The sequence below is a fragment of the Crocuta crocuta genome, unplaced genomic scaffold (assembly GCF_008692635.1).
Source record: "Crocuta crocuta isolate KB4526 unplaced genomic scaffold, BGI_CrCroc_1.0 scaffold150, whole genome shotgun sequence".
Lineage (NCBI taxonomy): Eukaryota > Metazoa > Chordata > Mammalia > Carnivora > Hyaenidae > Crocuta > Crocuta crocuta.
The window spans coordinates 394,369-411,032 of NW_027527439.1; the positions used below are offsets into that span (position 1 = coordinate 394,369).

Consider the following 16,664-nt stretch of genomic DNA (forward strand, 5'->3'; position numbering starts at 1 on the left):
GGAAAGTGTTTGAACACTTAAGCTGGGAACTTTCATGAGCAATGGCTCTTCTGAACTTGAATTCAGAATCAGAATATTGTGGCCAATACTTCCAGAAAGAGGAGCCATGTCCAGCATAGCAAGAGCATCCTTGGCATCTGTATTGTAAACTCCTCAACTCTTTGTTGGGTGTTGTAACTATATTGATGCCTGGTATTAAACACATGCCTACCTTGATTATAGTCATAGGGTTGGGTGATGTCTGGGAGAAGAGGAATAAGCAAACTTCATGGAAAACCTAAATGGTTGCCGATATTGAATCGATCCTTTGAGGGAGAGTGTCAAATCTTGTACATTTTTGTGTCTCCACCAAGCACAGTACCTAGTACTTGATAGGCTGATTTTCATGAGGTCATAAATGGAATATATTACCCTGATGCTTTATAAAAGGACTTCTGAAGTTCAGGAAGCCTGATGTCAATATCTAACCTTTTGTCTTTCCTGTATAAATTTACAGAGCCCCTTATTCTGTCAGAGGAATTCTTCCCTTTGCCAGCACCTTAAGTATAGGTTACTAGTAGTCAAATCTTATTATAATCTTAATATTTATTTGTACAACAAAAAAAGTGCCAAAGTCAGCCCCATAAGCCATTCATCTTCTCTATATTTTTTGAGCATCTGTCATGGTCCCAGAGCAGTTCAAGTGTCCGGGGATACAACAGTGAACAAAAAAAGTCTATGACCTCATGATATTTATATTCTGGTAGTCAAAGACAAAGAATAAGCAATAAGCAAGTGAGTATATAGAATATACAGTGAGTATGTCATTGATAATAAGAGCTTTGTGAAGAATAAAAAAGCAGGGCAGGAAAGTGTTGTTGATGTACATTTTATGTATGGTAGTTGTGGAAAGGCCCACTGGGAAGGCGACATTTGACAAACTCAGGACAGGAATGACTGAGTGAGCCATGTAGATATTCGGGGAAAGAGTGTATCAGGCACAGAGGAAAGTAAAGTCAAAGGCACTGAAGGGGGACGATGTGTGGAATGTTTGAAGAACAGCAAGGACACTGATGTGGCTGGAGGAACAAAGTGAGCAAGTCAGAATAGTTGGTGATGAGGTGGGAGAGATCATAAGGGATCAGATTATCCAAGGCCTTGGAGGTCATTGTTAGGATACTGATATTTGTTTGAATGAGAATTGAAACCTTGGCTTCTGGTATTTAAAAGGATCTATAGTGGAGTAAAAGCAGCAGGAAGACTAAGTGGGAAACCAATAGGAAAGTTTTGAAATTAAATGAAGACATTATAGTGATTTGGATGACCAGGGTACTGGAGAGTTTAATACAAAAGGTATTGAATTAACAAATGTTCTAGTAAAACTGAAGTATTTTACCTTTTCTTAGACATTCCTCAAGCAATAATTAATAGGTATAAAAATCCTAAAATATACCTGCTTCTTCTATCTCTTTCCTCCTTAATCCTAACACCAGCCCTCCTGTATACTTCTTTCCATATCAGCCAAGTAATTGTTGGTAGAATGAGAAGGCTTTTAAATTTTCAGTACCTTAAGTGAGATTTTTTTCTAATTCCAAAAGTACCATATGCTTATTGTAGATACATTAGATATTAAAGAGAAACAAAATTTAAAATGACAAATCCATAATCCCATTGTCAATAGTTAACCATTTTTTACCAGCTTTGTANAAAAAAAAAAAAAAAATAAGACTGCAATGAAGATACTGATTTGTAACATTCTTATTCAACAATAGAACATGTTTTCTTTCTCAATAAAAATTTATTTATCTCATCATTCTTACATCTAAAAGATATTTCATTAATGAACTATATCATAATTTAACAAAGTTCTATCCTTAGTCACCATTTCATTAACCAGTATGTGTTGACTATGAACTTTTTATCATAGAAAATTATACAGTAAAATTTCATCTAGCAAAATATTTACCACATCTTAATTGTTACCTTGGGAAATTTTCTAAAAAAAAAAAAAANCGGTTTAAAGCATATACCTGGATTTCCCAGCTACAGTTAAATAGTATGGCAGCTTCTCTTAAGAAGCAGACTAAAACAGAACCAAAGCCAACCAAAAAATGTAGCTTCTTTTATTTTTTAATGTATTAATTTTTATTTTATTTTATTACTATTTATGTATTTAATTTTATTTATTTATTTATTATCGCCAAAACGGCGAGACAGGGGAATTCACACCCAAAAGAAAGAACAGGAAGAAATGACGGCCAGGGATTTAATCAATACAGATATAAGTAAGGTGTCTGAACCAGAATTTAAAACAACAATTATAAGAACTCTAGCTGGGCTTGAAAAAAAAGCATAGAAGACATTTGAGAATCCCTTACTTCAGAGATAAAAGGGTGAAAATCCAGTTAAGCCAAAATTAAAAATGCTATAACCAAGATGCAAACCTGAATGGATGCCAAGACAGTGAGGACAGAGAGGAGTGATACAGAGGATAAAATTATGGAAAATGATGAAGCTGAAAAGAAGAGGGAAACAAAGGTAATGGATCATGAAGGTAGACTTCGGAAACTCCATTACCTCTTAAAACAGAGTAATAATCATATAGTAGGAGTCCCAGAAGTTGAAGAGAAGGTCCATTTGAAGGCAAGAAGTTTTATTTGAGCAAATTATAGCTGAAAACTTCCCTAATCTGAGGAAGGACAGAGACATCAAAATGCACAAAGCACAGAGAACTCCATTAAATTCAACAAAAGTTGGCCATCACCAGGGCATATCAGGGTCAAATTCATAAAAATTTTGTAAAAGTGTTCGTTTTTAATGATTTTTGTCTACATAACCTTCACAGTGAATAGCCATATGTTTTTCTTATATACAATCCACCTATGATTATTAAGGAATATTTAATAATTTCCTAATTCTTGCCAAATAAAATATGAAAAACAGCCATGCCTCTGGGTAAGTCCAAACCCCCTGTACGCTTGGTAAATTTCCTTGTTCTTGGCTTATTTCATTCCAATTCTAAAAGGTTAATGGAAAGGTTCTCCTATTGCAACTTTCCATCAGAAACCTGAGCCACACAGATGCTAGTACTTTCCAAGGCCTCATAGTGAGGCAGGAGCAACAAGGGAACTCTTCTAACTCTCAAAAACGTATAAATGCCTGGTAAACACAAGCCAGTACTCACTGAATGTCAGACAGAGTATCTGTGGAAAGACCATGTGCTGGAGGCCGAGCCGGCTCCGGCAGGTCCAGCAGTCCCTGAAGGATGGACGGTGTCGGCGTGAGAGGGAGAGTGAGAGAGCCCCGAGATTCTTTCTGATCACCAGGCAGGCATCTCTGTCCTGTCGGTTTTGGTGTCTTTATTTAAAGGTTCAGCAACAACATGAAGTCAGAGAAAGGAATTTCTTACAATGGGAGGCCTTTTGTGATATCAATTACAGAATTATTCTGACCAAGGAAATAACAGAATGTTCTTAGTGAAAAATAGGATAACATATAGGCCAAATTGTATATAGATAAGTTAGGAGTATTTTGTCTGGCTCTCAAGAGGATGAATGTTTCTGAATTGGTTTGTTTGTGGAGACTATCATGGGGGCCCTGAATGGGTCAGTCTTTTGCCCCCGGGTTATGTTTTAGCTTCTCGTCTCTATCCTCATCTCAGCTGCCAGTGTAAGAGAGGGTGTTTGTGGAAAGTAGGCCTTGAGGAAGGGACTGTTATGTTTCACCAATTAGCGAAGATATATGTGGTAACTATGTTTTGCTCTTAACCCCAAAATAGGCCCTTGGTTTCAGGGCCAGGTTCAATTGTAATTCTTGTGTTCTTAACCCCCTAAGTCTCGGCCCATAGGAAGAGCCTTTTGACAATCACCCATAGAGCTTTCATCTAAAATCTCTTTTGTAAAGGCAGGAATATGCTTTTCCTTATGAGGTATCTATATTCAGAATATGGGTCTGATATGGAATATTGTGAGGCCTGGTCAATACCAGTAGGCTTATATCCAACATGAACCAATAGTAGCAGAAGGAGATACCAGTTTTCAGTTCTTATGGCAGGAGCTGCAAACATTGTCACTTCCTTGCTGTGATTGCCATCCAGAGAGGCTGGTGCGGCTCCCGGCAACCATGGAGATACCTAAAATAAAGGTGCATTTTTCTGACACTTAGAATATGGCTATAAAAATGGCTGTGATATTTTCATTTTAGATGCAGTTCCCTGAAGGTAACAAACCAATATGTTAATTGTTCCAGTGAAATAGTATCACAGAAATAAAACCCACTGTGGGCACTGTAATCAAACTGCATTAAGATTCCTGACTCTCCCACATTGAAATCAGAGCCAAGTGACTTAAGCGCCATGGGCATCCATTTACTCACCAGAACTTACCTCCTGGTTATTGTGGGGATTAGCGAAGTAATCAATGTAAAGCACCTAACACAATGCCCAATACGTAGTAATGTTCAATAAATTATTAGTATGAAAACTCACATTTTAATTGACTGCATATATTTCATTAGCACTATATTTTGTTAAACAGATTTTATTGCTATGAATAATATTATATTCTTATAAGATTATAATAGTTTTTATTAACTGAGTGATTATTGTATGCTAAATACTATGCTAAGTGCTTTATATACATAAAATAATTTATTCTATATTGCACATCCAAAAGGTAAGTTTCAGACAAGGTAACTGAGACCTGAAATACCAGTGTGTATTACCCAACACACACAGGCTCCTATCTTGAATCTACCACTTATTCATTGTGTGACATTAGGAAAATAACCTTTCTGTGACTCATCTGCAAAATGAAGATAATAATAGTACCTCAGATTGTTGCAAGGCATTAAATGAGTTGGTATAAGTACAGTGACATATCCTGACACCCTGACACATATAGAAAGATCTCAGCACATGAGCGAAATAAGTCAGGCAGAGAAGGACAAATATCATATGTTTGCACATATAGGAGGATTAGGAGGAACTTAACTGAGGAACAAGGGGGAGAAGAAGGGGGGAAATGGTGGGGGAGAGGGAGAGAGGCAAACCATGAGAGACTCTTGAATGCTGACAAAAACTGAGGACTGATGGATGTTGGGGGGAGGGGGGATGGGCATGGAGGGAGGCCCTTGTTGGGATGAGCACTGGGTGTTATGTGGAAACTAATTTGACAATAAACTATTTGTAAAAAAAAAAAAAATCTCAGCACATGGTAACGATCGTTAGTTTTTTTTATATAAACGGCAGACCTGAGATCTTGAAAAGATTGTTTTTTTTTTCTGCTAGCTCTTTAGTAAAAACTAAAAAAATAGGATTTTTGAACAATCCTATTAAGCTCAGACAGCACTTCTTGGCGAATGACATGTTCCACTCATAACTAATGAACAAGCCAGTGCCCTTGGATTAAATACAGCTGCATATTTCTTCCTCCAACAATATGTCATTTCCCCCCAAATTCCCTGAAAGGAGTTTTTCAACTAAGCAGATTTTCTGTGAAAGGATTAGAATACTACATAACACATAGCCATCCGTGAATAAAGTGAAACGCAGTGGGTTTGTGCTAGACATGGGCATGTGATTTGGTGAGCTGGTCTGACAAAGTAAGGGCCTGGCATAGAGTAGAAGCAAAATAAATATTAGTTGAATGAAGAAGTAAAACACATGAGTGCATTGGGTCTAATTTTCTTTGGAGATATTTTTTAAACAGGCAAAAGATTCTAGTTTTATTACACTGAGGTAATTTGAGCCACGATCCTAAAGCGTAACAGCGATGCCTCTTTCTGTTCAGGATTTACGAGACCGCCTGTGGGACATCTGTGATGCCCGGAAGGAAGAGGCAGAGCAGGAACGTCAGGATATCATTAACGAGAGCTGGTTGCAGGACTCCATCGGAATCACGATGAACCATTTCTTCTCACTGATGCAGGTAAGAGTGGCCGTCAATGACACAGACTCGTTTCCACAGCTATGTCCTGTCCCTTCCTTTACAGTTCCTTTGGAAGCATGAGGAGCCCATTCAGGCTCACTTTACTCACAGCACACTGGCTGGCCTGAGTTCCAACTTGCTGAAGAAGTTAGCTGAAATAAATCATTTTGGCCCCAGGCTCAACAAGCATCAGAACTGGGAGCATCCCAAGCAACCACTGACCAGCCTAGAAAGGTGGAGAGCAGCAGGAGAGACGGTGTCTCTTCTGGTTGTTACCTTGTCAGCCTTCACTGCGGACACCCAGAGTGGCAAGCAGAAGCCCAAGACAGCAGCCCTGCCACGGAGCGTGGACGAGGTCAATGTCAACAGGCATTCGATTCCAGAAAAAAAAATTTGTCAAGATTGAAAAAAAATACCATTCACCAGAACAACCTCATCAAATTATATTTGCAACCTATTAAATAAAAAATTGCACTGGACAAGATGAGAAGTTAGACTTTGCTCTTATTCCAAGACTGTTGTCAACAATGGGAGAGAGAGCACAGACCAAGCCTGGATACTCAGGATTTCCAAGAGGAAGAACTAGAGAGAGTTTGAGAGCCAGGGTGTAGTCCCCAAGACAGAAACCGTCTGTGCTTGCTGACTGGCCTTGCCTAAAGGGAAAGTAAACTTTCTCCTACCTTCTCCACAGAAGGTAGTTTTACTACTGGGAGCAAGGCTCCTCCATTCCCAGAGGAACCAGCAGATAGGGGCACTGTCTTCCCTGATGCTTAACATCGCAAAGGGTTAGTACCCAGATACTTGGGAAAGACAGTTTTAGGTTCTAAAACTGGCAAGAAGCTTTTTAAAAGATTTATACATCAAATGGACAAAGCAAGGATTTACAATGACAAGTTTTCTAAAGTAAATAAGAAAAGGGATGTCAGGAGCCAAGACTTAGGAAGAAGACTATCTACAGTCTAGCCACACTGAGGGAAATAGTAAGCTGTGTCTATAAGAGTACTGTATCCTAATAGAATAGTGGTGAGGGTAGAGAATGGTAAAGGATACATTTTTAGTCTTCAACTGACTGATTCACATGAGAAGATATTGCAGGAGAGGAGAATATTTAGCTAACAATCTGAGCTAGCACACAGTAGGTGTTCAATAAATGTTCATTTAACAAAAGACGATGAATGCTGATATTTCCAACCTTCAGAGGGTCAAGCCCAAGATGCAGAGGCAGCTGGGACCATAGGAGGCCTGAAAAGTCAGCAGAAACCTGAGATGCAAGAGCAGCCTCACTGACTATATATAAGCTTTGGGATCCAGGCGAGGGTTGTACAAAGGATTAAAGTGAGCCACCCAAGCAGCCTAAGTCACCTCGGGTAACATTCCTGGGACTCCTGTTTGGGCAAGCAGAGATTGGCTATTGGAACAGTGAATCAGAAACTTGTGGAGGAAATAACTGAAACCCAGTAGTGAAGGCAAAGGGAAGAGAGAATCTTTGTGAATCACTTCTCATTAGCCCCAGCAGTAGGTGCCTCTTGCAGGAATAGTATGACTTATGTCTCAGCAATACCTAGAATTAAGGCTCTCATCCTAAGCTGAATCCATTTTTAAAACAAACTAGGAGGAAAGAAGATAAAGGAAAGGACAGTAAATAAAAGCTGCTGTTTATTAATTGCTTACTCTTTACTCTGCACTTGATCTTAGCCAAAAGGCCAAGAAGCGATTCCTTACTCTTTACTCTGTACATGCCAAGCACTGCTCTACGGACTTTCACACAGGTTGCATTAAACGTTCACAACAACCCTATGCTGTAAACTTCTGTTATAATCCTTGTTTCACAGATGAGGAAACTGAGGCCGACGTAAGTGAATTGATTTGTCTGGTGGCACACAATCAGTAAGTGAGAGAGCAGGGATTAGAACCAAGGAAGCCTAACTCCCGAGCCGGGGCTCCTAACTATGGCTGTATCATCAACGTTGTTCAGATGAAGGCCTGCCACGTGGAACCGGAAGGAACCTCATTCTGCCCTGGATCTATAGGATTCTGATAAAAACCAAAGATGGAAATTTCAGGAAGTGGATTTCAGTTCGATAAATGAAGAAAGAGCCTAATGATTACAACTGTCCATCAAATAACAGACTTTGGAAGCAGCTGAGCTGCTGGTCCTGGAAACTCATTAAGCAGATGTTTGCACATGTTTGTGGAGGGCTAAGGGAAAGAATCCTTGAGAAAGTCTTCAAGGGCCTGCAGTACTGGGTAACAAACAACTAGATAAGCATTTCCCAAAGTGGGTTCCATGGAACACTAGTTTTACACAATGGTTCACAGAAAAAGGACTCACCAATGAAATGAGATTGGGAAATACTGCATACTCTATGCTTCCCTCCCCCTGGGAGATTGACAAGCATATTGACATAGTAGGACATCAAGGTAGCCTGCCATAAAGAAACTTTTTGATAAGTTAACCCAGGATTTCTGAAACTATGCAACATTGTAAAGTTTTTGTTTGTTTTTATCTCCAGCATTAAAAGCCTACAGAACAAATTTTCTACACAATAAATTTTATGCTAGATGATTTTCTAGCATTCTCTTCACAACTAGAATTCTGTCTCTCAGCATGACAAATGCAAACACTTATCACACTGTGAGATTTGTCCATATATGAATATTTTAAAACTTAATTTGGTTGTTATGCAAGAAAAGAAAAATATTTAGTTTCCTTAATCACTTCAAAATACTAGTTTGAAAAATTAATTAAATGTACTTTTATATTTAAAATCCAAATATTTAACACATACTCTATAATTTTAAAAATATATGAATAGTAATTTTATTTTAAATTTTTTTATGTTTTATTTATTTTGAGATCAAGAGAGACAGAGCACGAGTGGGGGAGGGACAGAGAGAGAGGGAAACACAGAATCCAAAACAAGCTCCAGGCTCTGAGCTGTCAGCACAGAGCCCAACACAGGGCTTGATCTCACAGACAGCAAGATCATGACCTGGGCTGAAGTGGGACGCTTAACCAACTGAGCCACCCAGATGCCCCAATAGGAATTTTATTTTATAATATAGATTCACTATAACCAAGTGAACTTCTTCCTGTTTTAGTCATTTGCCTGGAAAAGTTTAATAACGTGCATGACAGCTTTTCAGGAACAGTTTGATTCATCCTTTTTGGTATCAAAAACAGACATATTGAAACTGTTTTTGTCTTCTGTTGTAGACAACAGTGTGAAAGCATTTATTTATTCTAAACTGTGAATATGGCAGTACGAAACTATGTCTTAATGTTTAATGAGATAAATGGCAACATCAATTACTTGACAAATATTCATGAATATCCTTGGGTTAGGTTCAGATAAGGGCTTTGAACACTAGGTCGGTTTTGTTCTTTTTGGAAAAGATGGTTTCTATAATTAACTACGTATCATGAAATACTTCTGCAGAAGAGCTTCAATCTTTGGGCCCTCCGGTACTGGTTTAAGTAGCCCCCACTACCCAGAGCACAGTCTGGGTGTCATGTTTACACTACCAAAGAGGAGCATGGATATGCCAACTGCTCTGACATATAATGGGAAAATGTGCTGGAAAACTCATGGTCTACACTTGTGTGTTGGACACTCACTGTGCATGCATTTCCTCATTACTGCAAAGGGAAACGGCCTGGCTGGCAGGGAGTCCCTTGTGAATAACTGATGCTCAACTTATCACCAACTCCTTGGTGTTCTCCATTTTGCTCAAGGCAGTCCTGGCAAAGTCAACAGATGGGTTTTGCTGTGAGCATGAAGGAATGATCTCCCTACCACACATACTGAAAAAGAATAGAAACTGTGAAGAGGGAACTATCCATTACCACTTTGCCTTCCCTTGTCATTTTTCCACGACTATGTTCCATAGTCGTAGAGGACCAAAGCCTAGTCTCTTACTTTATACTTCAAATTTTTGTATTTGTATCTGTATCTGTATAGTATTTATCCTATTTTTGGCATCTTCCAAATCAACTAATTTGTTACCTCTGGTAGAAGACATTCATATATTTGGTAATGTATTGGTTGATTGAATATACAGTACACAGGAATTCTTAATATCAAAATAATGAAGAGTATACACTACTTCCGGCATCATACGTACTGTAATGTTTTGTCCCAATATCAAGAGGCTTAGAAATACCATCTTGTTAAATGGAATCATAATCAATGAGTACAGAGAACACAGGCACCAGTTATCTTTATTTTTTAATGAAATTTTAGATATACCCTTATAGCCTATTCTCTTTCTTAATTTCCAGAAAATTGATTTCAACTGAAATATTTTAAAATAGTGCTTACAGAACTTATATGGGAAATATGTACAGATCATTTGTTCTTTCTCGGGTATTGACAGTCATATTTGCTATTAAAGGCAGAACTGAACCGTTTTGAAGATACAAAGAGACTCCTTCAAGATTATTATAGGGGAATGGAAGGCAAAATCCCAATCGATGACAATAAGAGATTTACTCGAGTCCCATTGGTCCAACTGGATAGTAGAGAGGCTTTGGAAACCCAACATAGGTAAGGCAAGCTATCATGTTGCACTATACTTGGTTTGAACTAAAAATTTGTGATTTTAAGTTGAATACTGCTTATAAAAACCACACTCCTGTATCTGCACATCCAAAATCCAAAGAAGCTCTGAAAAATTTTCTAACTTCCACTTAAGCTATTGATATGCATTATCATCCAAATTATGGTGACTATTTACTCACTTTGCTGCAGAAGTATAGTGTGTTTTATTATGAGATGCTTCTGATTGACTCTGCTTGGGATAGTATATATAGATTTTCAATTCTGAAAAAATTTTGGCCCAAGGGTTTTCAGTAAGGAATCATAAATCTCTACCACTTTTAGGAAAGGTTCCAAGGACCTTGTATGTGTGTGTGTGTGTGTGTGTGTGTGTGACATGTAAATGAAAATGAAAGGGCTTATGAGTCTTCTTTTACAGGTAAACAAATTGAGAAACAGTGAAGGTTCAGTCATATGTGATTATGACTTCATGAGACTGAAAGACTTGTCAACAGTCTAACATCAGATTCCGTCTAGAACAAGAAAATAAAAATTTATATTTTCAACCAAACACTCCTGTGCAATACAAAAGTTTGTAAATAATTGCTTTTATAGACTCTGTGAGTGAGGGCAGGAGAGGGCAAGATCCCAAACCCAGAGAAGCAATGAGCAAATAGAAAAATGTTTTTAAGAAATAGGGGGTGGGAGTAGTAGCAATCCTATGTGGGCCTCAACTATAAAATATTAAATGTGCAAAAAGTAAGAATTAAAATGAATTAAAGTTACAAATATAAAATTAAAAATACTTAAAATTAAATGATTAAAAATAAACTAATAAAATAGCATTAAGAATTAAGGTAATATTTTCTCATGACCCATAAGGAGGTCATGAGAAAACAAGAATCAATAAATATGAAGAAAGGGGAAAAAAGTTAGATTTTAAGAATAATATACAAGCTGAACATTAAATTTAGATCTCCAAGGATATGATATGTTTTGTAGCTGGAAAGTACACTATGTGTACTTTATCAGCTTGCTCAACTTAATGCGGGAAGTACATTTGCACAGACTAAATATGGTATAGTGAATATGTTTTGAAGACAGACAGATACGGTTTCAATCCTGGGTCTATTATTTACTATGTGAGTAAATTAAAACAATTTCTTTGGGAGGAAAGTCACCCCAACTCTCTTAAGCCTTGGTTTCCTTATCTATAAAGTAAGGTTGTTAAAATTACAAAAAAATGAAATCCTCAGAGCACTGAGTACCACATTTGGGAATCAGAAGACTAGAGATCTAGTCTCGATAATCTCAATTATAAGTGGTGACTATTTTTCTTGTATATTATGACAATAACTTACATGCACTATTTTAATTATAAGTATTTCATGTTCTTGCTTTGTTTTATCATCCCATGTATCAAGAAGGATTTGAGATGACCTGAACACAATCTGGTTATACATGAGATCTGAGACCCATTTCTTCTCCCTAGATTTCCTCCATCTAATCCCACCATGTCCCAATGATTCCCATCTGTAAGCAAGAAAATACAAGAAGGAAAATTTGTACCTTCTTCTTGGTACAAACACAAGAGAAATGTGTAACTCAGCAAGCTGCTGAAAGAGAACTTTGAAAATCCAACAATAAAAAATTCCACAGGCAATATGAACCATCAGAGACATTAAAAGAGGCCAAGTTCCAATGTCTACAGTAGCAGTGCATTCTGTTCTTAGCACAAAATAGCAAGTTAGGCACATTGGGGAAGCTATTAAAGTTGGTTAGCAGAATAAAACAGGCAAAAGAACAGGCAGTTCTTATTTTCTGCAAAACAGCTCTGCACCAATCTCAACCTCAAATCACTGCTATGAGTATCTACTAAAACTCTCAATCAATGTTAACAACCAATCAACCAATCAACTACAGTCTCTTTAACATATATAAGGGAAACAAGCACACTGTTGAGTATTTTCACAGAACTGCCTATTTTATTCCTATAACAAAAATAACAACAACATAACTAATAATTGACTAGTAACTAATAATTAGTAGTTACTAAGAATTAGTAACTGGTAATAGTAGTAGTCTAATATCTGTATTATCCAAGAAAAGGAGCTTCAGAAAGGAGCCCCAATTTGTATCTATTGATAGTGACAGAGCTAACTAGATGAGAATTTTTTCCAGTAAATGAATTCTAACCCCAAATTTTATTTCTAAATTATATGTCACCACTGCTGTCCTCCAAAGCAAGGTATTAGGAAATACATGTTGGACGATATTAAACATTTAGAGATGATCACACAACTTTTACCTTAACTTGTTGGACACATGAATTTCAGTGTCTTGGTGACTGAGATTTAGCATTACTTGATTGTTAAAATGTAAATTGTCCTTGTGGGTGGATGTATACTGCATGGAAGAACCTTAGCACACTACCTTTATAGGCACAGTACACTCTCAGAATTCCAAGTACCATAATAATGAAAGAAACAAGTTGAAGAAACCACATCTAATGCTTAAAAACAAGACCACACTAATTGTTTACTGAAGTTCACAACCAGCCTTCTGGTTCAACACTGTGTTCCCCAGCAGCTTGAGTCTGCCGAAGCAAATGCTTGTTCCTATTACAGCTCCTAACTCCTCAGGTTTCAGCAAAAGCATCCCTGGAGCTTCTCTGTCCCCATTCTATGCCCAAGCTGAGGGCTCTTTGCACTTTTTGTCACCAAGGTGTGTCCCAGTCATAATAAGCATTCTGCTCTGGGGATCTCTACCTGCTTCTCTCAGCCTTTGTGATTTGGGAGTCATTCGGGGATAGAATGTTCCCAGGGGCATCCGCATAGGGGCAGCAATATGGCTGAAAGAAGGGAGAAGGAGAGCTTAACCCTGTTTTCTTACAGCATTTTACAAAGAGAAAGCCGTCACCATCCATACGCTAAACTAGGGAGGTTTGTTGGATATCATCCCCACCCACTACCAAAACCTTGTTACCTCCACAGGATTCCCCCTTGCAGACCGCACATCTGTCATATCCTGCTTTTTAACTGCCCACTTCAGGAAGCCAAATGATACTAGTCGTCTTAAATGAGTGATGCCCAGTTTTATTTGGGCATGATGGATTTGTTCCTTGTTAGAAGTTTATTCCCTGGTTAAATTTCAAAATTGCACTTCTTCATAATTGCCATTGCTTAATTTCCCTCTTCGTGATCACTGAGAATCTCAGATTATGAGATTCTTAGTGATTACCGAGATCTCAGATTATGTTTTGTTACTATTTGTTCCTAGTTTCCTCTTGTTAATAAGACTATTAAAATGTGAATATAGTCTTTTATAGTCTTCATTTGAAGAGTTCTTCCAGGACAGCTTTGAAAATTGAGATTAAAGCAAGACAACAAAATCCCCAAAATAGCATGGTCGTAAAGACAGAATTCTGTTACATAAACTATTTCCTTTTTGTTTCTTTGTTTCTCAAAGAATTCCTCTAATTCCTCGCATATCCATTTCTCCGGATTCAGCTATGTATAAACCAAAAACAAAAACCGTACTGAAGGGCAAGATCGATTACTCACTGGAAAATGTTGAGTCGAACTTTGAGGCAGATGAAAAGTTGCTAATGGACACCTGGCACCAAGCTTCTTTAGCGATATCTAACATGGTAATAAGCACTTCCTGTTACCACATTTTCAGTAAAACCCATTCATAAAGCACCAATGTTCACAATATACCACGAGTAGAAAATTTACACGATGTTGTATAACTTTATACTTTCAGAGACTGTTTTGTTTTGTTTTCTGAAAGAAATAAGAATTGAAACAATTCAGTCAGTCAATATATACGATCAAGAATGGAGCAAACCAACATGTGGTTTATTCTCTGGGCTGGGCCAACTTTCCAAGTGCAGACCCCAAAAAGGCCAATCAGGAAAAGTCAACGACATGGGTCAAATATAATACAATAGGGAGGGGGTGAGGACTGTGGCCAAGTGGAAATTGTACTTCTAAAGAAGTGTGTGCTACTCCACCCTAACCAACTTTACTATTCAAGAATGAGGCCCAGTATGGCCAGATTTTCCAATTTTCCAAGAAAAGCCAGAAAGTCAAAGTTTGTATGTGAAACCTACTCATTTAAACATACTTGAAATCATTAAATTTGTAAAACTTTACAGAGCCAAGCAAAACACACATTTGGCCTGCAGGCCTCTAGTTTATATAAATTACCTATGGGGTATTATCCTCTTTATCATGGAAAAACAAGGATCCAGGAAGGTTAAAAAACTATGCCAAGATCACTTAGCAGGTAAGTGTCAAAGAGGAGATTTGAGCCTGGGACCATATGGGTTCAAAGTTCCAGTCCTTTCCACCTTCACTGGAAGGCGAAGGGACGATAGTCGCTGCCTGCAGGGAACCTGTACCAGATCAAACACAAAGGGAAAGTGTCCAGATAACTTAAATGTAAGTAGAAGCTTTGCCCTGTAAAGAAAGAACACACAGAGTTCAGCTTGGATGGCTGCTGTGCCCTCATCCTCCAGGCCTGAGTGCCCAGTGTGGTTCTGCTTTCATTCTGTGCCGAGCCTTCTTTGAGTTTCCTTGAAATAGCTTATCCATACCAGAAGCAGTATCCACCTTCCAAAAGACACTGTGAAAGCCGCAGAAGAGGAGCTTGTCCCGGGATCTCAGAGCGAGGAGGCAACGCTTCTGACTGTTTCCCGAGTCCCTTTCTGGCCACTCTGCCTCTGGGCTCTTTTCTCTGGTTTATGTCAGAGCAGCCTCAGTGCTTCCTTTCTCTTCTCCCTCTCTTCCTTTTGTTCCTTCTTTCGTTTCTCCCTCTCAAAAGTGATTGTAGATTCCTGTCATTATCTTGCTTCTTCTATAAAAAATTTAATGTGGATTTTGACAAAGTGCACGGCCTATAACTGCATGCCTTGATGAACGCACCTACAATACACACTGGCAAATGGGAACGGTCCGCACCTACCAAGTCCTTCTTGTGCCCCTTCCCAATCCTAACCCCCTTCATCCCTGCAACACGGAACCTCTGTCTCCCTTTTTGCTAACCATTGCCTTGATTTTCAGAGAGTTTTGTCTCCCAAGTCTGTATTTCTTAACTGTACCATTTAGCTTTGCTTGCTTTTGAGCTTTAAGTACATGAACTCCTACCTTTTGTCTCTCTGTGTTTCCTTTCGCTCAACATTATTTATGAGATTCATTCTATGTTACTGAATGTAGATGTAGTCCCTTCATTTTTCTTGCTGTATATTATTTCGTTATATAAGCTTATCCCCGTTTATTTAACTAATCTGCTACGAATGCACATATGGGCTTCCAGTTGTTGCCATTTTTTTTTAATGTTTTTTATTTATTTCTGAGAGAGAGAGTGTGTGTGAACAAGGGAGGGTCAGAGAGAGAGGGAGACACAGAATCCAAAACAGGCTCCAGGCTCTGAGCTATCTGTCAGCACAGCCCAACACAGGGATCGAACCCACGAACTGTGAGATCATGACCTGAACTGAAGTCTGACATTTAACCAACTGAGCCACCCAGGTGCCCCCAGTTGTTGCCATTATGGATACCCCTGCTATGAACATTCTTGTAGTTGTCCGCTGGCGCACATATGCACACACAACTGTTGGATATATAAGAGTATTTGCTAATTTCAATGTCAGTAGATAATACTATACATAATACTTCAGTTTTCATAAATAATACCAAATTCTTTCCACATTTCACTGCAGTATCATCTTTGTCATAAACTAGGTGACCTTATATCATAAATTAGTTCTGTCGCGTTACTCTATTTTTCCATCTTCATACTCAAAACTCATAATGTCATATCCTTTATTTATCTAAATGAGCAAAATGAGCAAATCTTCCTACCTTGTCATCTGTCCACTGAACTTTGGCTCTTCTTGGATCTTTGCCTTTCTGTATAAAATTTCAAATCAACTTGTCAAAATTTACAAAAATGTTGGCCATAGAATTTTTAGATACTACTTATCAGAGTATGGAAGTTTCTTTTCATTTCTAGCTTTGAGAGTTTTTCATAAATGTATTAACAAATTCTTTTTCCACATCTATTGAGATTCTCATATGATTCTTTTCTCTGTTTTCTATTGATGTGAAATATTATATTGGTCAATTTCCTAATATTAGACTTATGCTGCATCCCTGGAATAAGCCCAACATTATAATGAAGCATCATCCTTCTTACATATTGCTGGATTTGCCTT

The 16,664-nt window shown here is 38.1% G+C and overlaps 1 protein-coding gene across 1 annotated transcript in view; it reads left to right on the plus strand.

Annotated features, from left to right (window-relative positions):
• SPEF2 (sperm flagellar 2) overlaps positions 1 to 16,664 on the plus strand; it is a 187,517-nt gene that overhangs the window by 106,841 nt on the left and 64,012 nt on the right. The window contains exons 24-26 of the mRNA XM_077760172.1: positions 5,769 to 5,906; positions 10,302 to 10,453; positions 13,913 to 14,093. Coding sequence (XP_077616298.1) covers positions 5,769 to 5,906; positions 10,302 to 10,453; positions 13,913 to 14,093 — 471 coding nt within the window. The remainder of the gene's footprint in view (positions 1 to 5,768; positions 5,907 to 10,301; positions 10,454 to 13,912; positions 14,094 to 16,664) is intronic.